General features: G+C 41.0%; 1 protein-coding gene across 2 annotated transcripts; it reads left to right on the top strand.

Moving 5' to 3' along the window:
* Window positions 1-19,630: 19,630 nt before the first annotated feature.
* LOC144017825 (ADP-ribosylation factor 3-like) lies at window positions 19,631-22,092 on the top strand. Of its 2 annotated transcripts, none has more exons than XM_077519766.1 (5): window positions 19,631-19,763; window positions 20,320-20,498; window positions 20,572-20,682; window positions 20,796-20,920; window positions 21,138-22,092. In XM_077519766.1, exons 2-5 carry the CDS (start codon window positions 20,363-20,365, stop codon window positions 21,294-21,296), a joined length of 531 nt encoding a protein of 176 aa, XP_077375892.1. In that variant the 5' UTR covers window positions 19,631-19,763; window positions 20,320-20,362; the 3' UTR covers window positions 21,297-22,092. The 2 variants fall into 2 exon arrangements, with proteins under 2 accessions (XP_077375892.1, XP_077375901.1); XM_077519775.1 differs by having other exon boundaries at window positions 19,757-19,818.
* Window positions 22,093-23,717: the final 1,625 nt, after the last annotated feature.

The raw sequence follows: 23,717 nt of genomic DNA, 5'->3' as shown, positions 1-23,717 counted from the left end.
ACATACATAAGGACTAGGTTTTTTTTTTTTTGTTTTTGTTTTTTTTTTTTACCAGAAAAAGAACATTTTCAAAATATAAACTTCTTATTCTCAGACAGCGCAACTATTTTCATATTTTTCTTCTTGAAAAGAATCTGACTTCATTTTCATAAGATTATGACTTCCATCACATTATCCATTTTCCAAAGTGCTTATCCTGTTCAGGGCAGGGATGGGCGCTACACTAGGGGGTGAAGGGGCAGGAGTTTCTTCTGTGTAGCCACAGCCTTTGTAATTTAATTTGATATTTATAAATATTTTTTTTCAGCTCCCCAATGTATCAGTGAAGCCACTAACAAAGCCCTGGGAGAGAAAAAGTCCCGGAGCCGTCCCTGGTTCACGGCTTCTTTGACTTCTTTAGAGTTACGTGAAGAAAAAATTAATTTCATTTATTTTCATAAAACTGATTACGTCATTCTCATAAGAGACCATTTTTTTGTGTAATCCTTTTGATCTCAGTGTGGCCTTTGCGAGACAGCGTTGAAAGGCGGCGCAGTCATGAAGGCATATTTTGCTTTTTCACAACGAGGAAGGCGAGTTGTTGAAGGCGCGAAGTGCGTCGCCCGCCTTGAATGCGATGAATGTTTATCAGAATGAAATGTGAAGAGAGGCGACACCTGTAAAAAGTGGCCTTTTGAAGTCTGTTTGCATTGTTGTGGCCAACAAAGAGCTCTCGGCACCTCACGCCTTCCAAAAGAACATCAGCCAGATAAGAAGGGGCCGCTGGGGGTTTGCCATACGGGAGACATTTTGATGCACTTGAGCCTGCGTGTGTGTGTGTGTATCAATCACGTCACCGTAGATGTATGATGTGGTGCTCCGGCCTAGACGCGGGTTTAATGGGGTTGCCTGAAGGGGATGACGAGGGGTCATCAGCGGATCAGAGGTGCAATGGGGAGGAGGCAGACATGATCACTCATTAGTCACCTTTTCACCTCAGTGTGTGCGTGCGTGTGCGTGTGTGTATAGTCCCGAGCAGTTGAACAGGTAGGATGAGATGCATTGCTAGCAGCAGTTTCACTTTTCATGTTTTTTGTTTGTTTGTTTTTGTCCCATTGGTCTTATTTATCTGTACTTCATTTGTATCATATTTTTCTTAGCATATGTGGCACCTTTTTTCCACACTTGGTCCTGCAAATTATGCTCAGTTGTGACTTGTATATATTAAAATTAGAGCTGAGAATGACACCCAACATCCCAGTTCGCTAATCTTGTTGACTGTTTAGTACATTACCGCCACCTTCTTTCCGCTCATGGTAATGCATCGAAAGTATTTGCCAAAGACAGTAGAAGAAGAAATGGAAGAGGGCGAAGATTTAGTCATGAAAAATGCCGCCAGTGGCCACTCCACTTTCTTTACAGTAACACTGCCCCTTGTTCTTTTTCTTTTATTTTTCTTATTTTTTTATTTATTTTTATTATTATTATTTTTATTATTATTATTTTTTTTTGTGTATGTGTATATGTATGTGCTGTAATCGACTTGTGTGTAACATTTTGTGGTGCTTAATTTGTTTGTACTGTATTTGATGTTGGTGATGTCGAAATAAAAAAAATAAAATAAAATAAAATAAAAAAAAATAAAATAAAAAAAAAACTTTCTTTACAGTGTGCTAAAGAAGGTGGCAATAATGCGCCAAAAGTATATGCCAACCACAAAAAGGAAATAGAAGAAGAAGAAGAAGAAGAAGAAGAAGAGGAAAAAGAAGAGGAAAAAGAAGAAGAAGAAGAAGAAGAAGAAGAAGAAGAAGAAGAAGAAGAAGAGGAAAAAGAAGAGGAAAAAGAAGAAGAAGAAGAAGAAAGAAGAGGAAAAAGAAGAAGAAGAGGAAAAAGAAGAAGAAGAAGAAGAAGAAGAAGAAGAAGAAGAAGAAGAAGAAGAAAGAAGAGGAAAAAAAGAAGAAGAAGAAGAAGAAGAAAGAAGAGGAAAAAGAAGAAAGAAGAAGAAGAAAGAAGAGGAAAAAGAAGAAGAAGAAGAAGAAGAAGAGGAAGAAGAAAGAAGAGGAAAAAGAAGAAAGAAGAAGAAGAAGAAGAAAGAAGAGGAAAAAGAAGAAGAAGAAGAAGAAGAAGAAGAAGAAGAAAGAAGAGGAAAAAGAAGAGGAAAAGAAGAAGAAAAAGAAGAAGAAGAAGAAGAAGAAGAAGAAGAAGAAGAAAGAAGAAGAAGAGGAAAAAGAAGAGGAAACGAAGAAGGAAGAAAGAAGAAGAAGAAGAAGAAAAAGAAGAAGAAAAAGAAGAAGAAGAAGAAGAAGAAGAAGAAGAAGAAGAGGAAGAGGAAGAGGAAGAGGAAGAAAGAAGAAGAAGAAAAAGAAGAAGAAGAAGAAGAAGAAGAAGAAGAAGAAGAAGAGGAAAAAGAAGAGGAAAAAGAAGAAGAAGAAGAAGAAGAAAGAAGAGGAAAAAGAAGAAGAAGAGGAAAAAGAAGAAGAAGAAGAAGAAGAAGAAGAAGAAGAAGAAGAAGAAAGAAGAGGAAAAAAAGAAGAAGAAGAAGAAGAAGAAAGAAGAGGAAAAAGAAGAAAGAAGAAGAAGAAAGAAGAGGAAAAAGAAGAAGAAGAAGAAGAAGAAGAGGAAGAAGAAAGAAGAGGAAAAAGAAGAAAGAAGAAGAAGAAGAAGAAAGAAGAGGAAAAAGAAGAAGAAGAAGAAGAAGAAGAAGAAGAAGAAAGAAGAGGAAAAAGAAGAGGAAAAGAAGAAGAAAAAGAAGAAGAAGAAGAAGAAGAAGAAGAAGAAGAAGAAAGAAGAAGAAGAGGAAAAAGAAGAGGAAACGAAGAAGGAAGAAAGAAGAAGAAGAAGAAGAAAAAGAAGAAGAAAAAGAAGAAGAAGAAGAAGAAGAAGAAGAAGAAGAAGAGGAAGAGGAAGAGGAAGAGGAAGAAAGAAGAAGAAGAAGAGGAAAAAGAAGAGGAAACGAAGAAGGAAGAAAGAAGAAGAAGAAAAAGAAGAAGAAAAAGAAGAGGAAAAAGAAGAAGAAGAAGAAGAGGAAAAAGAAGAAGAGGAAAAAGAAGAAGAAGAGGAAAAAGAAGAAGAAGAAGAAAGAAGAAGAAGAAGAAGAAGAAGAAAGAAGAAGAACAACACCAACAACACAAAGCAGGTTTAGTGAGAATCCTGCATCAAGAAACGGTGACATGTGGGAAACTCTGCGTCTTCCGTATCAAACAGGGAGGTAACTGAAACAAGAGGATAAGAGGGAACTCTAGCCTGTTTCATAAAAAGAGGTCATTTAAGCTGTCGGTCAGTTACTGGAGTAAGATGGTCCATCAACCTAACCTGGTCGGTAGCAGGTTTTCCACAATGAACCTCAAGTTTTTCCCTGTCCCCGCCTCCTTTCAGCCACACACAACATTGCATTTCCTCATTCATTCAGTCCGCTGTGGCGACTTTTTGCGTAAATACGCCTGTAGTCTATAGCGTAATGTCCACTTTTGTCACGAGCATGACATGTCATTTTGACAATGACCCTATTGATGAAGGTGCTTTTTTTGCTCAGGCAATTAAATATTTGCGAAAAAAGTCCTTCATCTACCTACACGACTTAATGCGTCCTTACATTTGCAACATCACCAGACGTAGTCATATGCGCTCACATCGCTGCATGTATGTATTACGCTCCATTTTTTTTCTTATACCCGAATAATATTTTTATATTTAATATAGGTTTTTTATATTTCATCCTCAGTCAAGTGCGTTTCTCCCGCACAGGATTGCACCTAAATGAAATGAATTAATGAGCTATCATCCAACAGGTTTCCCCTGTAATATTATTGTGATTGCCAAGGACTACATTTAAATGTACGCATTGACCTCCATGGGGAGCTGCTGCGGTGCTGCACTTTTCTTTTTTTTTTTTTTTTTTTAATAAACCTGTTCAAATTCGCCATATGATTGCATTAAGAATTTCTGTTGGGGGTGACGCTGAAGCAGATCTGTCTGTCTGTCTGTCCGTCCGTCCGTCCGTCCGTCTGTCCGTCCGTCCGTCCGTCCGTCCATCTCCATTCATTTAGGTACATTTGCCTGGCAAATATTCAGCACATAAAGTTTATTGGCATGATTGTATTCAGTTTGAAATACCAGTAATTCAAATCGATGGAAATTTTATATAATTGAAATACATAAATCTTGAGATGTATGTGTACTCAACATTCATGCTCTAATTAAATAATAAATTTGAAGTTACTCACCCGTTCGTAGTATTTTTTCCTACTTGAGTAATTTTTGCACAACTACTTTTTACTTTTACTTGATTCCTAGTTTCCAACTAACTAACTAACTAACTAACTGGTGAATATCGTGAATTTACTGTAGTAATCTTACATCAGTCCAATTTTTGGCCACACTAGCATCCTCCGGGCACGGCAGCGGTGACCCGAGTGGGCGAGATGAGCCGTATCAATGACAAGGTGATGAGCGGGCGGGAGGGGGGTGGTGCGCGTTGAAGGGGGTGTGCAGGAGCGGGGTTATCATTAGCTGGGCCTGGCGCTGGCCTCTGCTAGTTCCAGTAATTAGCTGACAAAGGGCGGCGCTTGCCTTCCCACTGCTTTTCCCACACTACACTGCAAGCTCAGAATTCCAATCGGCCCCAGACCTGCAATCTCCTCGCTTTTTAGCCGGCAAATTACTGACAAGTTCCATTCTTCACAGCACTGTAATTGCTTTTTAGTGTTGTTTTTATTGAGGCCGCCACATACCCCCCTACCGACCCCCTCGCCGCTGCCTCAATAAAGTCAAGCCGGGGAGGGTGCGAAGTGGGGCGAAGGGTTAATATATATAACATTAGCCCTAATTGGAAGGTCTTGGTCAGCAGGGTGGCTCGACATTTTTTTTTTTTTTTTAAATGATTGTTGTTATCTTGTTCTATAAGTGTGAGTTTGAAAATCATCTCTACGATCATGTCCTGTGTGTCACTCACTCACATGTATTCTTTGCGGGACATCGTTGGTGTCACAATACAAACCCGCTTGAGCAGAGAAAACATCTCATTACAGCACTTTGAAAGAGACACCCAACATTCTTGGCTTGCGTCAAGCCGTTTTTCACCGTATGACACTCCATGTCCACTTCACTGGCCAGGACAAATGTTCCAAACTGTTACCACTGGCAGAGGCCTGGGATTAAAGGATAAGATAAAAAGCAGTTGAGGATATATTCTTGGATATATTCTCCGAGGAGTTGACATGATTACTAGGATGTAAATCCTGCACAGAAACAGTCACAAATATTTCAAATCTATGTGGCAACAGGTCATCTAAATCACTGGTTCTCAACCCCGGTCCTTGAGTACCCCTATCCAGCCCGTTTTCCATGTCTCCCTCAACCAACACTGCTGATGATTGTTATCAGGCTTCATGCAGAGCTTCCTGATTAGATGATCGTTTGAAACACCCGAGTTGACTGTGGGAGACATGGAAGAAAAGGCTGGATAGGGGTACTCAAGGGCCACAGTTGAGAACCACTGATCTAAATAATGGTTTAGCTCTATTTTCGAACTGTCCTAGTCCGAGAAATTTGCACATTCATACATGCATTATATTGTCAATGTATTTTATTTAAAAATACTGGCATGGATACAAATAATAACTATTGAATAAAACTTGAACAAACATGATGAAAAACAAACTAAATAATTAAATTGAGTAAAATAACTACAAAAAACAACATTACAAATGCATCAATTTTAAATGTTTGTAATGACTAATAAAGTTATTTGCAAAAAAAAAAAGATAAGACATTTTCACTTTCACAAAAATATCACATTTAAATTTTGTACAATACAAGGAAAATGAATACACATTCTGTGTATGACGTTATTTTTTAAAATCACTTCTTTGCATTCACGTTTGCATAAGAATTCACACGTTATCCCTATTTTTCTTCCGCCCATTATTTTTGGCTTGCATCTCCTTCTACATAATTCATCCGATTCACATCATTCCAATTTCAACATATTCCAAAACCTCATGCTTTATAGGCTATTAATTTTCTGATTACAAAAATGATTTCTTTGCTTTCACACGTGATTCCTATTTTTCTTCCGCCCATTATTATTGGTTTGCATCTCCTACCACATAATTCATCCGATTCACATCATTCCAATTTCAACCTATTCAGAGACTTTCCACCTTACAGGCTGTTAGTTTTCTGATTATAAAAATGATTTCTTTGCATTCATACGTGATCCCGATTTTTATTCCACCCATTATTTTGGTTTACATCTCCTTCGACATAACTCATTCAAATTACATAATTCTAATTTCAACATATTCAGAAACTTCACGCCTTACAGGTTATTAATTTTATATATACATATATATATATATATATATATATATATATATATATATATACATATATACATATATATATATATATATATATATATATATATATATATATATCTTGACAAGTTGACAACTCGCTGTCATTCATTTTGTGTTAGGGGCAGACATAAGTTCTATTTCTTTCTGTCCCCTTTCATGTCTTTTACTTTAAAGAGTGAAATAAAATTGAATTGAAAAATTGAATTAAATTATTATATATTTTTCTTCCGCCCATTATTTGGCTTTCATCTCCTTCCACATAATTCATCCGATTCACATCATCACAATGTCAACATATTCTGAAACTTCACGCCTTACAGGATATTCATTTTCTGATGACAAAAAGTTTTTTTTTTTTTTTTTTTTACAAAACTCAACATTTTCAAACAATTGCATTCGTTCATTTCATTCATTCAGTCTTCATGGGACAATCAACATAATTCAAATTATTGTCATTTGAAATTCAAAACACTCATCTAATTCAATTCACTTAAGGAACAATTCTCAGCTTGACAAAAACTGACTAAATATTAAATATTTTCAACAGAAACATAGCCACACAAAAATTCCCTATTCATTCACACTGATACATTGAACAAAACAAATTCTGTTCCTTTTTTAAATTCAAAATATACATAATAATATAATATAATATATATATAATAATTGACTCAGGTAGCTCACTAATTCGCCCATGCCCTTACGTGTCTGTCCTGATGTCAGCGCGAGCAGTTTGACACCTCTGACCCTGTCAGGCAGCCGGTCAGAGGCCTTCAATAAGGTGCCACAACAAGCCCGCTAATGCGTTAGCGCACCAACGCCAGCCAGAAATGAAAGGCTGCAGTAGACTGCACAGCCTGGAGGCAGACAGGTGCGCCGTCGAGCCACACACGCACAAACACACCCACACACGTGCACAGAGGCCCTCTGTCTACAGCAAAACAATGACTCGAAAATGTTTAGGATGATATCACGGAGTGTGAATGGCAACATGTTTTAATGATGGCGCACATGTTCAAAATGTTGAGAACACCTTCAAAGTTCATTGATCACGTTAGTCAGTCACTTGCTAACATTTTTTAACAAATCAGATGACAGTGATGTCCGCAGAGTGGTTGAGACATGCTAACCACTGCTAACTTCCACTTGCATTCGGCAAGGGCGTGAGCTGCAGGTCACTTCTTAATTGGCTATCGTTGGGTTTTATGTCACAATCACAGTCTGTGGCTCAGCCGAACTTGGCGTCCACCACACAGAAGAGGATTTGTAATCAGTAAAGAGGTGAAATCCGCCGAGATGAATTGGGGGCCGTTGTCGGTAGTGATGGTGTCGGGCACACCCCAGCGGGCGAAGCGAGAGGAGAGGAAGTCAGTGACCACCTGGGTGGTTACAGACCCAACAGGACGCACTTCCGGCCATTTGGAGCGCAGGTCATAGGTCACCAGGAGGAATCGTTGGTGCTGGGGAAAGCCATGCAGGTCCCCATAGATGTCCACCTGGATGTGGGACCACCGAGCAGCTGGCCACGCGAGGGGCTGCAACGGTGGTGGCCGTGTCATACCCGTCTTGCCGCTGGTGAGGCAGGCTACACAGTCCTTCACCATGGTCTCGATGTCCATGTTGATACCTGTCCACCAAACCAAGCCCCTGCAGCGCTGTTCCACTCTGACGACTCCCAGGTGACCCTCGTGGACCATGGCCAGGATGTGCCCACGCAGGGCACTGGGAATCATTGCACATCGCCACCTTGCAACGCAGACGTCATTCCAGCAGGAAAGGTTGTTTCTGACCTGGTGGTAGGCAGCCAGCTCCTCCGGCACCTTAGAAGGCCATCCCTCCTGGATGAACGTGCGAAGCTGGGAGAACATTGGGTCCTGTGCGGATGCCGTCTGGAGATCCTGCAGATACAGCAGCCTGGAGGGGTTCGTGCAGCATGAAGACCTCAGAGTGGTCGGGTTTGGCTCTGGAGAGCATGTCAGCCATGACGTTGTCCCTGCCTTGTGTGAACATCGTCTTGAAGTTATAAGCCTGCAATCTCTCTAACCAACGGTACAAACGGAGCAGCTTGTGCCCTGAACTGGATGTGGCCAGGAGAGCTGTGAGGGCCTGGTGATCCGTGCGAAGCGTGAAATGTTGTCCGTATAGGTACATGTGCCACCGCTCACATGCCCAGACGCAAGCCAGGGCCTCCTTTTCCCCCACTGAGTACTTCTTCTCAGTCGATGTGAGTGACCATGAAGCAAATACCACAGGGCGTTCAGTCCCGCCCTGGACCTGGGACAGGACGGCGCCGATGGTGGTGTTAGAAGTGTCGTAGGTCACAAATGTGGGGCTCTGCAGGTCGAAATGGGCGAGCACCGGTGAGGAGGTGAGTTGTGCCTTCCGCCGGCGGACCGCGGCTGAGCACTCATGCGTCCAGGACCAGGGCGTGTCCTGTTTGAGGAAAGCACGCAGCGGGACAGTGATCTCCAAATAACGAGGCAGGTAGAACGCTGTCATCCCTAGGAAGGACGACAACTGGGCGGGGCAGGAGGGCTCAGGCAAGCACAGGACAGCGTCAATGTTGGAGTGGAGCGGGCTCAAGCAGTCGGTGGTCAGGGGGAAACCCACAAACACAATGACTAAAGAAGCAAAAATGCACTTGTCCCCGTTAAGCGTGAGGTTGTGTCGAGCGAGCACATCAAGTACCTTGGTGAGGCGGTCATTGTGTAGCTCAGACGTTGCTCCATGCACCACGATGTCATCCAGGTACACGACCACCCCGGGATGCCAGCGAAGATGGTGGACATAATCTTTTGAAAACAACTGGGAGCGGAGCTAATTTCAAAAGGCATGCGGGTGTACCTGAAAACCCCTATGTGGGTCACAAAAGCAGTGAGGTTGCGGATCTCGAGGTGGAGAGGAATCTGCAGGTATCCCTGTCGGAGGTCAAGCTTGGAGAAAACCGATGAACCGTGAAACTTGGCTGAAAGCTCCTCCGTGGTGGATAAAGGGTACTTGGTGATCACTGCCTCATTTACCCACCTGAGGTCGAGGCAGGGCCACAGGCCACCCGTCCTCTTCTTTGTTACGACTAGGTTGGAGACCCACGGTGACGCGTCCACCCGCTCAATGATGCCTGCATCACGAAGTTTGTGCAGCTCAGCCGTGACATCATCACGCAGGGCCAGGGGAAGCTGCCGCAGAGGTTGGATGACTGGGGTCACAGCTGGATCTACAACCGGCTGGTGATCAAAGGTAGTGAGGCAGCCAAGCCCCGTGACCAGGGATGGCCAGCGGTGTAACCATGGCGTGGCCACTTTCAGTACGGTGGCACCCAGGTTATCTTTGATAGAGAAGCCCAGGGCGCAGAATAGGTCGAAACCGAGGAGGTTGGCACCCTGGCGAGACACCTGGAAGGTGAATTTTGGTAGGACTGTGGAGCCGTAACACACAGCAAAGGTGGCAATGCCCACCATGCCAATCTTAGCGTGCCCGTAGCCGTATAGATCTTCCGCTCCAGCCTTTATCAACATCCGACGGAAAAGTTGGCGCACTGTGGACTCGTTCAGAATGGATCTGGAAGCCGATGTGTCTCGTAGTAGTGAAAGTTCAACACCCTCTAGTTCCACCGTGCACCACTTAAATGGCAAGGTGCTGGAGCTGACTGAATGGACAGTTGTTGTGGATGAACTAGGTAGGGGGGCTGCAGGGGACGGCGTAGAACGCCACACGCGGAAAAAGTGGTTCAGCTTACCGCAGCGTTGGCACCGCTGCCCCGTGGCTGGGCAGTCGGGTGCTCGTGTGGGGTGAGATGGTTGATCCGCAGTTCCCACATTGCTGCTGGGGTGTAGCGTCCCGGCGTCCCGCGATGTTCACCTCAAACTCGTCGGGGGGAGGAAACGGCTCGGAGAGAGGTGCAGTCGGAGCTACCGTCTGTGCCAGCGCAGTGGGGCGGGGGGTGGGGAGAGCGGGCCCGGAGCCGCTAGCTGAGACGTCAATTTAGCAGCCAACTCGAGCTGAAAAGCTAACTCCACTGCCTTCGACAGAGTCGTGTCGTCCGGTGACATAAACAGTTTTTCCCGCAGTCGGGGACTGGTCGTGTGCTCTGCCAATTGATCCCGAATCAATTCCTCTTCCAAAGTTCCAAATTTGCACAGACTAGCCAAACCCCGGAGGTCGGCAACGTAATGGTGAATGGACTCACCCGGCCTCTGTATGCGTTGGCGAAAGACAATGTGGCGTACTATAACGCTCTGTGGAGAAGCGAAATGTCCGGACAGCAATTCCACACAGTCATCAAACTTCGGTACGGGTCCAAGAAGAGTTCGGCTAAGCCAATAGCCTCGATAAACGTCATAAATGACTTATACTAGCGAGGCCACGGAACCGGCGGTTCGCCAGGTAGAGAAAGGAAGGGAGGCGGGACTGCAAGCGAAGGCTCCATCCTCGTGTTATGCCTCAATAACGAGCGGACGACGATTTGTGCTCACTTAACGTTTTATTTTCTCATTCCACTGACTTGGGCCCCGGTCGCCGTGACGTCACAACCCTGCGACCATAAACAATGGCTTAAAGCCATACACCACACTCTTGAATATGGAGTTTCAGTTTGCACCACTGCACTCATTCTTCACAGTTAGTTTCATGGTTTCACTGGTAATGTCATATTAGAGGTTATCAGAATAACCGAAGCTAGCAAGGCTAACCCCTGCGCTCAGGTACAACCATCTTATTTCCATACTCTCAGACCTGTGCATGAAGCGTTTTAAGACAGTGTAGCCTTGTTGGATGGATATTTGACGGACAGTTTGTTTTCCCCGACCCTACCGAAGAAATTTACAACACGAGTAAAACATTATCATCACGGGCTGTCATCACCTGAGCTCTACAACGTGGCCAGCTATCAGTTTGGGACGAAACCAGAAGAGAGAAGGCTTGGAGAATGATGTGCGAGTGTATATTTACTTGTTTAGTGGGGCGCTCATCCTTGGCAGACTGAAACGGTCAGGTGGTACTGACCCGATATTGATGATTACATTGATGAACGAAAACCCATTTCCGACAATGCTTAGTCTGTCAAAGTTTCCCGTCATTCGTCATTGGAAACAAAATGGATGTCCGTCATTGACCGACTGACGGACCTTCAGTCAAATGCAAATGTGAATCAACTTCAAACAAACACTCGTCATTCAAAGACATACCTTCACTCGCCATTTTGTTTCATCTCTCAAGATCAAGACACTTTGATCTTTGAAACAACTTTACAAAAAGCGTCACACAACATTTTGTGAATCCCTGCTTTTGAGAACCGGACCATACAGCTCACATCCAACAGAGTCACCCTCCATTATTAAATCTACTTCCCTGGCACGGTGATTATGTTTACTCTTAACGCCTTGCCAATAAGGCCCACATCCTGCAAGGCAACAATCGGACCCTCCTGACATCAGAGGTCCCCATGTCTTTTGGGAAGTAGCGCATCCTGCGAGGGCTTGTCTTAACCATCTGTCACGGATGTCGTTCATTGACTCCAAAGGCTCTCGTGTCCTTCAGCCAGTTCTACTTGGATGGATTGAAGGGTTCATATTGGATAGACGTTTAACTAGAATGTCCAGTATCTACAGAAATGACCTTGAGGAACAGTCACTTTCTTGGCTCAAGCATGAATGATGAATAGACTTGCAAACTACTGGATAGGATTAGGGACATTTAAGTTTTGACATTTCATTGTGAACTGCATAAAGTCATTACACCCTGTTTCGGATGCAGCAAAGCAGGCCCAAAACAGAACTGAGATCAAATGACCAAACCTTCATGTTTCATGATTGTTGATACTGGGCATCACACTTTTGCTTCTGAATGCCTTCTTGAGATTTGATTGTACCCTGAAAGAATCAAGACACTGTATGATAGATGCCGCTAAGTAGCCCCAGAACATCCTCCATAAGTATCCTCTGGGTTTCAAGCTTTCTGATATTGGTCAGCATATTTTGCTCCAGAATACCTTGATAGTCTTTGACTTCATTGTACAGTTTGGATTCAGGATACCCTGTGTCAAATATAGCAAAGCAGCCCCAAAACAAAACTGAGATCAAGATTTTTTACACCACATATATTCCTGAATGCCTTGATAAGTCTTCAGCTTTCAATGGAACCTGCAGAGATTCTGGACACGCTATGGTAGATGTAGCAAAACAGGCGCAGAACATAACAGACAAAACCTCCGTGTTTCAAGCTTGCTTATATCGGCCATTACATTTTTCCAGAACACCTTGATAATCTTGAGACTTCATTGTACACTGCGCGTTTTCAATATATCCTGTACCATATGTAGCAAAGCAGCCACAGAATGGAGTCAAAACAAAGCTTTCTGTCACAAGACAGCACATTTCACTCAGAATGTCTTGATAGTCTTGAAATGTTATTGTACCCTACACAGTTTAAAGACATCCTTTGCCAGAAGGAGCAAACCAACCACAAAACATAACTGAGCCTCCTCTATTTTTCACAGGAAGTACCGTGTTCTTTTCTTTGTCCGCAAACGTAGACCTGATGGTAAAAAAGCTCCAGTTTTGTCTCATCTGTTCAAAGGATATTCTCCCAGAATCTTGTGTCTCATCCATAAGCATTTGTGGGTTGAAAGCAACCAACAATTTTGTGTGTACATGAAAAGCATTGCCGGACATAATGACGCACACGGAATCAAAGTTGTCCGCATGTAACCGGGGCGGAGTGTAAAATCGTATGTAAATCCCCTTAGCAACCTTTTCAATCAGCACACAAAGGTGATTGGCAGACGACACCGCCGCACATTGATCCTTTGCCCTCGGCCTGTCTCTCTCTGTGGCGCCCCCTAATGTGAGAGGCGTGGGGTACGGTGCCCGCTGGCTCCGGCTGCCGGCGGCCCGGGGCCAGCGCGGATCCTCTCATGGCGGCTGTAATAATGTTCGGTTTGTTTCCTGCCTCTTTTGGAGCCTTTGGCCCGAGCCGTCATCCTGAACATGAAACGCAGAGGGAGGCATCCCATGCCTGTCCCTCTGCGTTGCGTTACATCTCGGACCGAATTGCACCGCTTTTGTAGCACTACTGCAGCCAACCACAACTCATTTTAAAAGAAAATGACCTAAAGTGCACCAGAAGTTACGATGCTTATCACTACTGACACCCATGATGTGTCCAAATAATGAATAAACTTTTTTTTTAACATGTTTGATAGCAGGAATATGAGACACTGCATTTCCATGCCCCTTGCTGAGTGTTTTTATCCCAACTTAGCAGGGAGCAAGGCCCCTACTGAGCTCCTCACCCTAGGAAACCTCTTTGACACCCCCCGAGATCCCCCCCAACTCATTTAGTCATACATTCATATTGATCTGATATGATGTGCACCAATAAGTGGGGGGGATTACTATCCATGCAGAGGTCTACCGGGGTTGAGGGCCGCCATCTGGGACAAGGTGGAAACATTTTAAGGGGGATTTAGAGAGACCATGACATTGTGCGTGTGTGTGCAGGAGATTTGTCAAGCCATCACAATTTGTCTGTTTGCTTTTTTAGACTGGATAGAGTGGGAACTGGGGGGGCGTATGTTCACCCCCTACTGTCCTATTTATAGTCCTGTGTCCACACGTCACAACTGTCAGTATGTGCTGAGATATGATGGCGAAAAGGAGCGAAGAACATGCAACACAGAGCGAGGAAATGATGGATTTAAATGGACCTCAAGCAGCTTCACTACTAAGGATGGCGGCACAAAGCTAAATCCCGATTTTGGCCAGAGTGAAGTAAGTTACTCAAGTATATTGCCACATATATTTACTTTCAACAAACATGCAATTCTGTTGTCAGCCTGAAGGTGTTCTTTGCGTCATGCTCGTAATTTATAATTTGTTAAAATGTCTACACCTGGGTAACGTTTGATTATTAAAAGGGATAGATAGGCATGATCATTCTTGGATGAGGTTAAAAAAATATTTTAATTAATGTGTATGTAAAATATTAATTAATTAAAAATATGTAAAAATTTAATCTAGAATATAATGCTAATTCAATGATATAAATGTATTATATATCATTCAATCTTTGATTAAAAAATCATATATATATATATATATATATATATATATATATATATATATATATATATATATATATATATATATATATATATATATATATGTTATTTATTTATTTATTTATTTATTTATTCATCTGTCGGATCGGATGTTTGCTTGTAACTTTAGTTAGCATTCGAGATGGTAACGCTAACTGTATGAAATTTCCTATAGCAAATCATTTACCCTGGATCCGATGTCACTGTGCTTATATTCTCTTGTACTATAATTACCACATATTTATTGGCCTGTACACTTATGATGTACCTTAGTTGTAAATAGTAGTTAGTTATATATATAAATTAGCTGTATGCTAACTTCGGCACGTTTACAGAGTATCATTTATATAATGGTTTATGCATATACTGTAGCTACCGCATGTCTATGCATATTTACTCAACTTTAATGTTTTAATGGTTCACTTATAATGTATAAGATTTACAGTACATCAGATTAAAAGGGTATGTGATTGTACCATATGTCATTGTCAGTGCACTTGCCAGGTCTGGAATTTTGTCACTAAAGACAATGCAGTGTAAAATAAGAGCACAGCAGAGCGATGGGTGCCACAAATGCGCATGTGTTTTAAGTCGGCAGAATGACAGAAATAAGCATTCTGATGCAAATGTCACTTTCTAAATTAGTCAACTGAGCGCAAGGTCAGGGCAAAGCTCCCAACTCAACGCCTCTTCATTCTTATAAAGGACAACAACAAGCATGCAACTCAGGAAATAAAAAAAAAAGCCAATTTTTTCTTTCTTTCTTTCTTTTTTGGTTTATATAAAGACTTCTTCTTTCTAATCAGTCATTTACTATGAAGAGATTTGATTGATGGCTTGTATTGGCTGCCCACCACCTGAACTAAAAGGAAAAGCCCATTTGTTTTGTTTTTTTTGTTTGTTTTTTTCAGGGGTTGTAAATTCTTTGAGTGGGTGTCTTCAGTATATGAAATTAAAGGATGAGGCAAAGAGCGACAAAAAGTCAAGCGTGGGTTTGGAAACCGCCGTGTGTGTTTGTTTGTGTGTTTTTTGTAGAAGCCAATTTCAAGTTGTTTACCAGCGAGGTCAGTGGCGTGACTGCGTTTACAAAAGAACAACGGAGCTAAGCTAACATTACCGCTAGCATCGCTCCCAGTCCTCAGTTTTTATTTTATGTGACATACACAGACACAGGGCAGCACGGTGGGTGACTGCTTAGCATGTTCGCATCCCAGGACTGAGGACGCAAGATCGAGTCCAGGCTTCGGCATTCCTGGGTGAAGTTTTCATGTTTGCCGTGCATGCGTGGGTCTTCTCCGGGTACTCCGGTCTCCTCCCACATTCCAAAGACATGCATGGCAGGTTAATTGGGCGCTCTGAAATGTCCCTAGGTGTGCTTGTGAGTGTGGATGGTTGTTTGTCTCTGTGTGCCCTGCAATTGGCTGGTGACCAGCCCAGGGTGTCCCCCGCCTGCTGCCCATAGCCAGCTGGGATAGGCTCCAGCACTCCTTGTGAGGAGTAAGCGGTTAAGAACATGGATGGGTGGATGGATACTCAGATAGTGTTTAGTCCTTATGACCTTTAGTACGAATGACCTTTAAGTCAGGTGACCAGATGTCCTGTTTTCACCATGACTGTTTTTTGAGCCTCGGGTCCTACATCCCGGCAGAACCCCAGTGTTTTGCCCCGTCCCAGCGTCACTTTTTTTTTTTTTTAAACATATGTCAATCACAAACTGTGAGAAAAAAAACAAAACAACAACAACAACGTTGTTTTTATGGGGAAAAACCGGCAGCTGTGGTTACCAGGGAAAATATGTAAAAAATACAGTGGGAAAATGAAACAACTTTACAGAACAACTTGTTTATTTTACAGTGACTGTATGTTTATTTTACAGAACAATGTAGTATAAAAGCTGCATGTGCTTGGAAAATGATACTTCATTTGTGTAGTGCTTTACTACCTTACAAGGCACTCAAAGTGCTTTGACTACTCATTTCACAGCATCAGAAACAACTGGACTTAGATTACCTTGTCATGGGTCTTGAATACTGTCACACTCAGTACTTGTATTTGCGCAGTATTTTTTATTATTAGTTATTCTGGTGACCACAACTTCCAGGTTTTGGTCCGTAAAAACAAACATTTTCTTTACACATGGTTTTACTGTTTAGTAATGTGTAAGTAACGTGTAAAATTTTTTTTACTTTATAGTAAAACCATGTGTAAAAACAAACAAAAAAAAATGTTTGTTTTTGTAGAACAAAACATGGAAGCTGTGGTTACCAGAATAACTCTGTAAAAAAAAAAAATACTATGCAAATACAACCTTCCAGAACTTTTTAAACTTGTAGATTCAGCAGTCATTGACTAACAGCTCAACAACAACAACAACAGGTTAGTGTGGGCTAGTGGTAGAGCGGTCGGTTTACACCACTGAGGTTGTTGGTTTGATCCCGGTGCAGTCTGACGGTGTTAAAGATCCATAAGCAAGGTAATCTAAGTCTAGTTGTTTCTGATGCTGTGAAATGAGTAGTTAACCACAAAGCACTTTGACGGCCTTGTAAGGTAGTAAAGTGAGTACCATTATGAGTACAAATAAAGTACCATTTTCCAAGCACATGCTGATTTTATACTATTTTGTTCTGTAAAATTTACATGCAGATTGTGTTTATTGTACGTTGAATCCCAGTAAAATTCAGCAGCGGTTACTGTTTATTGTACATTCAATACCAGTAGAATAAACAAGTTGTTCTGTAGTTTTTTTTTTTTAATATTTTCCCAATGTATTTTTTATAGAATTTCCCTGGTAACCACAGCTGCCAGTTTACCCGTAAAAACAACAGATTTTTTTTTTTTTTTTTTTTTTTTTTTTACAGTGCACAGTTGTCATAGCAATTCATACGATAATCCCCTTAAAAGGGAATTGAACAGTTAAATTAATTCCTGTTTACTTCAGAATTCATGTTTGCATTCACATTCGCATCTTATCGGTAGGTGTGTTTTTGTTGTACGGGGAACTAGCACTATTTCCTTCTTCTGTGTCTAAGAATCGTGGGAAATGTAGTCTTACTGCTGCGGTTGGGGACAGTCAGAGGCTAGCCAACGCAAGATGAGCTTTTTTTGGTGCCATGTTTCCAATGCGGGACTGCTGTGAGATAAACCACACAGCCAGCTTCCAATAGCTGCCGAGACCGAGCAATAAAGCTTGTGTCAGCTCTGTTCAACTGTCAACCAAGGTAGCATTTAGCATTAGCTAAAGTAATCAACCCCTGCCCACCATCGACCAAAAAAGATCTTCTTTGTTTGGAAATGCTTTAGGTTTTGAGCTTTTGGTTGTGTGAAAAACATTGTGTTGTTTTGTGCACAAAATGTGCTATACATAGGAAGTGAAGATACCTTGCCTAGCTACCTTCTATTTCCTCTTCAACTACTCTTTCTATCCTGTGACACCATGCTTCTTCTCACTGGTTAGTCTTGGCAGTACGACAGAAACTATTCCACGTGTGGTGTGCTGTTTTACTCATGTGGACTACACAAGACACTAGGTGTCAGGTTAGAGTTGTACACCACTGTAGTAAGTCTGTGTAGCATTATTTTTTTGAACGAGTGATATCAATCAATACTGTATAAAATATATTCACTCCAAACATTAATTAAGAAGTAATTTTCTCGAGGACTCGCCATTGTAAATCATTTTTATCTCCGGACAAACAACACCCACATGAATGACAACAATGCATGCAAATATTCTGAAAGAAATCTTGGGTGCGATTGGCAGGGCCAAACGCAAATTATGGTTTTGAGGGAGGGGGTAAGACAGTGTTATAACCTTCTCTGTGTGGTCCGTTACCAGCTATAAACTCCACTGGCCTCCTGCTGCACCCCCTGCTGGGGGTAGTCGGCATAGTTGACCCTGGTTAAAATTCAACTGGCTTCTCAATGAGCTCTTTTTTTTCTGTGACCTGCTCGGTTTATAAAGGAAAAGGAAGTGGATTTATTGTGGTTTAAAAGACTACTTCTAATACTTTCGCTGATTCCAGTAAATATGATGTAATAAAAGTGGACTGTTATACCCTGATGAATGACAAGTTATTAATGTATTTGTATTTGTTTTTTATTATTGTATTGTGTTGTGTTGTTTCAAGTTTTATGTTCAATCTGCATTTTGTAACGCGGTTAAGTGTTAAGGAGTCTTAGGGCGACAGTGGAAAGAAAAAATACGCTGAAATTGCATTGATCTGAAATCTAAAAATTTACACCTTTTTTATGTTGAAAATATATGAGTTTTTAAATCTAAACATAAAACAAACTTAAACTGTTCTTATATAATACAATTATGATCTCACTTCTCGTAACTATTCAACTAATTTCTGAAAACAATATATAGCTTTTATTTGAAAAACATGTGTTATTATACTTTTTACTTTTTAAAAAATGTAATTTTTAGATTGAAAATGTTATATTACTGTCACATCATGACTTCAATCGACAAAATAAATGACTTGATTCTCCTAATATCCAGAGGTGGGTAATCCAGGTCCAGAAAGTAAAAAAAATAAAAAAATAAAAATAAAAAAAAATAAAAATAAAAAATAAAATAAAATAAAATAAAAAATAAAACAGTTTGGCTTTAGCCACAGGTGCATCTCATCAACCAGGAGGTAAAAAAAAAAAAAAAGTTATTTACCAATCGGTCAAGTAGAACCTCCTGTGACTAAAGCCAAATTGTGACAGGGTTTTTAGTTTCTGGACCTGGATTACCCACCTCTGCTAATATCGATATTGCTAATATCTCCTAAGACTGATGTTGAATATATATGATTGTTCTCAAAAATATTAACATGTTTCTCTAAATATATATATATATATATATATATATATATATATATATATATATATATATATATATATATATATATATATATATATATATATATATATATAATGCCATGTCCAAATTCGTTGTCACACAATGTTCACTCGTTGTAAACAATGATAATAAAGGCCATTCTATTCTATTCTATTCTATTCTATATATACTTTTTTTTGCTTTGAAAATATATGAATTTGTCCACAAATTTATTGTCCTTCACTCTCAACATTTTTTTATTATGATCATTATTATTATTATTATTATTATTATGTAGCGACAGAAGAATTGTTTGACTATTTTTAAAGGCTGCTATGCCTAATGAAGTGCCGCCCTTGACCACAGGGGGAGATATTCCGCGGAAAGGATGGAACGCGGAAGCGGGGCCACGGCGGAAGCTGTGACGTGACGTGTCAAACGGTCGCCATTTCCTGGAGGAAGGAAACGCCTTGAAGACGCCAAAAGCTAAAAGCACCGTGTAAGTGCTCACGCTAAGAAACTACATCAAAGTCGTCTTTCCTCTGCGTTTTGTTGTAAGCGACGGGCAACGTTTGACGAGTGCGAGTGGCTAAAAGCAAATCAACGCAGACTGCTAAGTGCTAACCTAATCGGTTGGCTAACTTTGCCGAAGCGTAACATCGGGTGTTTTCGGCTACTCACTTCGTTTAAACAGTACCCCGAATGTGTGCCGCTGTAATAATTAACTCGCGACCTAACGTTCTCTGTTTGTGGCACGACTTGATCTCATGTAGCCCATTTTGTCAATTGTATCCCGATTAGCAATGCACATTCGCACTGGAATCTAGCAGTTTGTTTACGTTTAATTTGATAATTTGATGACTCGTAATCAATTCCACCCAAGCCGGGGTCTATTTATTTTCTCCTTATACGCCTAAGAGTTGTTTTAGCATTTTTATTGTGTTCGATTCCTCTAGATTTTTTGTTTAAAAAGAGCTTCACATTTCTGCGACGCCATTTAATCACGTGACGCAAAATAGTTCGGTTGACAAATTATGGATGTTCTGTTTCTCCAGACAAGGCAAACGCCCATTCCTATCAGCACCAACGGAAGCAGCCATGGGGAATTTACTTGCCAGATTATTTAGCAAGAAGGAAATGAGGATCCTCATGGTAGGCCTGGACGCTGCCGGCAAAACCACCATTTTGTACAAGCTCAAGTTGGGGGAGATTGTCACCACCATTCCAACAATTGGTAATCCGCATCGGCATGTTTGTCAGTACTTAGGACGAGAACATTAGTATGACTGTACTTTTCTGTGTGACAGGTTTTAATGTAGAGACGGTGGAATACAAGAACATCAGCTTTACGGTGTGGGATGTTGGCGGTCAGGACAAGATTCGACCGCTGTGGCGTCATTACTTTCAAAACACGCAAGGCACGTGGAAAGGCGTCATGCTGCATCCAGTTGAAAGGACAAATATTTTCTCAAGTACATGCGTAGCCATTAAAAAAGCCTGATCATTGGCTTAATGTGTGCTTCTGTCACAGGTCTCATCTTTGTGGTAGACAGCAACGACCGAGAACGATGCAACGAGGCTCGCGAGGAGCTCATGAGGATGTTGTCGGAGGACGAACTGCGTGGCGCTCATCTTTTAGTCTTTGCTAATAAGCAGGTGAGTCAAATTGTATTCAGAGTTCTGAGCACATGAAAACTCAAAACCTCATGTAAGTGAGGTATTTGGAGGATTACAAACACCTTCCAAGTGTGTTGAAAATCAGCAGATGTACTTGCGCTAGGAAAAAGCAAAATGTCTGTTTCAAAGATGACTTCCTATTTGGCATCATAATGACTTTATTCCTGAGCAAACGAATACCCTGTGGTGTTGACAGGACCTGCCCAATGCCATGACGGCAGCTGAGATCACAGACAAGCTTGGTCTTCACTCCATGCGCGACAAACATTGGTACATTCAGGCTACCTGCGCCACAAACGGGGACGGCCTCTACGAGGGACTCGAGTGGTTGGCCAACACTATGAAGAAGAACTAGCAGTCACCTCATATTTGTACATTCTGCCTTTACTGAGCTGTTACCGCAGACAAAATGGACGATGACTTCGTTCGGCTAAAGCTGACACGTTTTGTTTTTTATGTAAGTATAAAGAGTTTTGGTAACGGGGCAGCTTTACTTGACTTTTTCTACTGTGGTTGTTTGGTTGGCCAATAAATGAGGGAAGCGGGTAATCAAGTTTTCCCAGCAAACATATGACCAATTGTCTAAAAAAAGATGCACTTGCAGCAATTTGAATTTGGCAGATTATCAACCTCAAGTCGCTTCCCGTTTGGTAAACACTGGTCTATGTTTTATGCAACATATCCTTTTTTAGAAAGGCATTTTCTTTTTATATTTCGTCAGTCTCAGGTCCACGTTTGCCTTAAAGAGCACACACTAACTTAAACAATGCACGGAAACTTATCCCACATTTGGCACACTTTGTGCTGTATACATTGAGATTGCCTTTTGGAAAATGAGGCAAGGATTTTTGTATAGCAATAAAGAATATTTCTTCATTTTCTGCTTTGCACTTCGTCATGTTTAGTGTAAACAGAAACCTATATATGCCTTCATCTCTTAAGGAGAAGTGTTGCCTCTTTTTCCTTAATGTTACTGCACTGCTCTGAATCTATCTGGGTGTAGGTGTGTTTTTGTGATTTATAACTATTGAAATGTTTGAATTAATCTATGGGTGTTGAGTAAATAAGCACTGTAATTAAAGTGGATTGAATGTATCTGAAATTGATTTTTCTTTATACTTGACTATGCAATAAAGGTGTTACAAAATTAATTGTGAATTGATTTTTCTTTAAAAAAAAAAAAAAAAAAAAAAAAGTCAAGTGGCTTACACATATCAATATTTAACATGTGAGTGAGGAGTAAGCAAATGGATGTTTGTGTGAACATGACCAACAGCACACCACTCTAACAAAGTTGTACTACCAAGACTGACCTGTGAGAGGCAGCCTCGAGTCTTTTTGGATATGTTGCACACATTCCACATCGCAAGCTCCATCAGAGTGGATGGCAAGAGTCGGTGCATAGCCAATTTCAGATCTTTCCGGGGATGTTCAATCAGATTCAAGTCTGGGCTCTGGCCGGCTCACGAAAGGACATTCACAGTTGTCCTGAAGCCAACCCTTTGATATCTTGGCTGTGTTCTTTAAGGGTCATTGTCCTGTTGAAAGATGAACCATCACCCTAGTCTGAGGTCAAGAGCGCTCAGCAGCAGGTTTTCATTGAGGATCTCGCTTTATATTGCTGCTACATTCAGCTTTAATTTTTTATTTTTTTATTAGTCCAGACAGCAAGCCAATAGTTTGGGTCATATGTCAATCGCACAGTTGTCATAGCAATTCATATGATAAAACAATCGAAAATTAATTTAAATTCCTATTTACGTCCACATTCATGTTTGTGTTCTGATTCTAATCCGCAACCAATCGCTTATTGGTGTCTCATGTTTTCGCCATGCCGGAACTAAAAGTACTCCCTGCTTCTGTGTCTAAGAATAACGGGAAATGTAGTTACTTACAAGCTTCATTCCTAATGTGAGCTAAGCGTTTCTGGTGACTGTCAAAATTAATTGATCTATTAAATTAATCAACTATTTTAATAATCGAGTAATTGTTTGAAGCCATTTTCTGTAAAATTGTCAAACTCCTTAGATTTCAGTATATCAACAGTAATTGTTCACTGATTTATGTAGTGCTTCATGAAAGAAGACGGATTACCTTCTGTATTTAATCAAAATAAGACATTTTCAAACATCTGTTTTTACTTTGGAAAACAATGACGAAACTGGTAACATAGAACATTAACCCCGTTTTTTTTTTTTTTTTAAACCACTATACGAATACAAAGTACGAAACAAATGCCCATCACTGGTTAGTCAACTAACCAGGTGGAAAAATGCTTTTGTAATACACTTTTATGCAAAATTAAAATTAAATAGATTAGTCGATTACCGTAAATAATCGATAATCGATTCTAAAAAATATTTGACAATGACAGCACTACGTGTTTCCAATGTTACAATGTTGGACTGTGAGGTAAACAACACAGCCAGCTTCCAATAGCTACAGGGACTGAGCAAAAAAAGTTGGATAATGGTAATTGCATTGACCAGATTAGCACTGTCAACCGTCAACCAAGCTAGCAATTAGCATTGGAAAGTAATAACAACCAAAAATACTAAACAGCAAAAACAATAAATGTGTTCTAAATAGTGATAATTTATTGCATCTTCGATTTTCAGTCAAACTGAAAATCTAGTGTCACGGTGTTTATTTTTGACGAACAGCTAAAGTTGGGGGGGGGGGGGGGGGGGGGGGTCCGAGCTGCTCTCATTAGGTGACCCATGGAGAGAGCAATATGATGCCTGTGGGTGTGTAGAACATTTACATGTTTGGCCCG

The sequence above is a fragment of the Festucalex cinctus genome, chromosome 1 (assembly GCF_051991245.1).
Source record: "Festucalex cinctus isolate MCC-2025b chromosome 1, RoL_Fcin_1.0, whole genome shotgun sequence".
Classification (NCBI taxonomy): domain Eukaryota; kingdom Metazoa; phylum Chordata; class Actinopteri; order Syngnathiformes; family Syngnathidae; genus Festucalex; species Festucalex cinctus.
This window is presented reverse-complemented; position numbering and strand designations above follow the sequence as displayed.

What these genes read in the sequence shown, in the direction of transcription:
- LOC144017825 (XM_077519766.1), top strand. Translation starts at nt 20,363, where the DNA reads ATGGGGAATTTACTTGCCAGATTATTTAGCAAGAAGGAAATGAGGATC. An exon ending in CACCACCATTCCAACAATTG is followed by an intron (nt 20,499 to 20,571) that starts GTAATCCGCATC and finishes TCTGTGTGACAG; the next exon opens with GTTTTAATGTAGAGACGGTG. An exon ending in TTACTTTCAAAACACGCAAG is followed by an intron (nt 20,683 to 20,795) that starts GCACGTGGAAAG and finishes CTTCTGTCACAG; the next exon opens with GTCTCATCTTTGTGGTAGAC.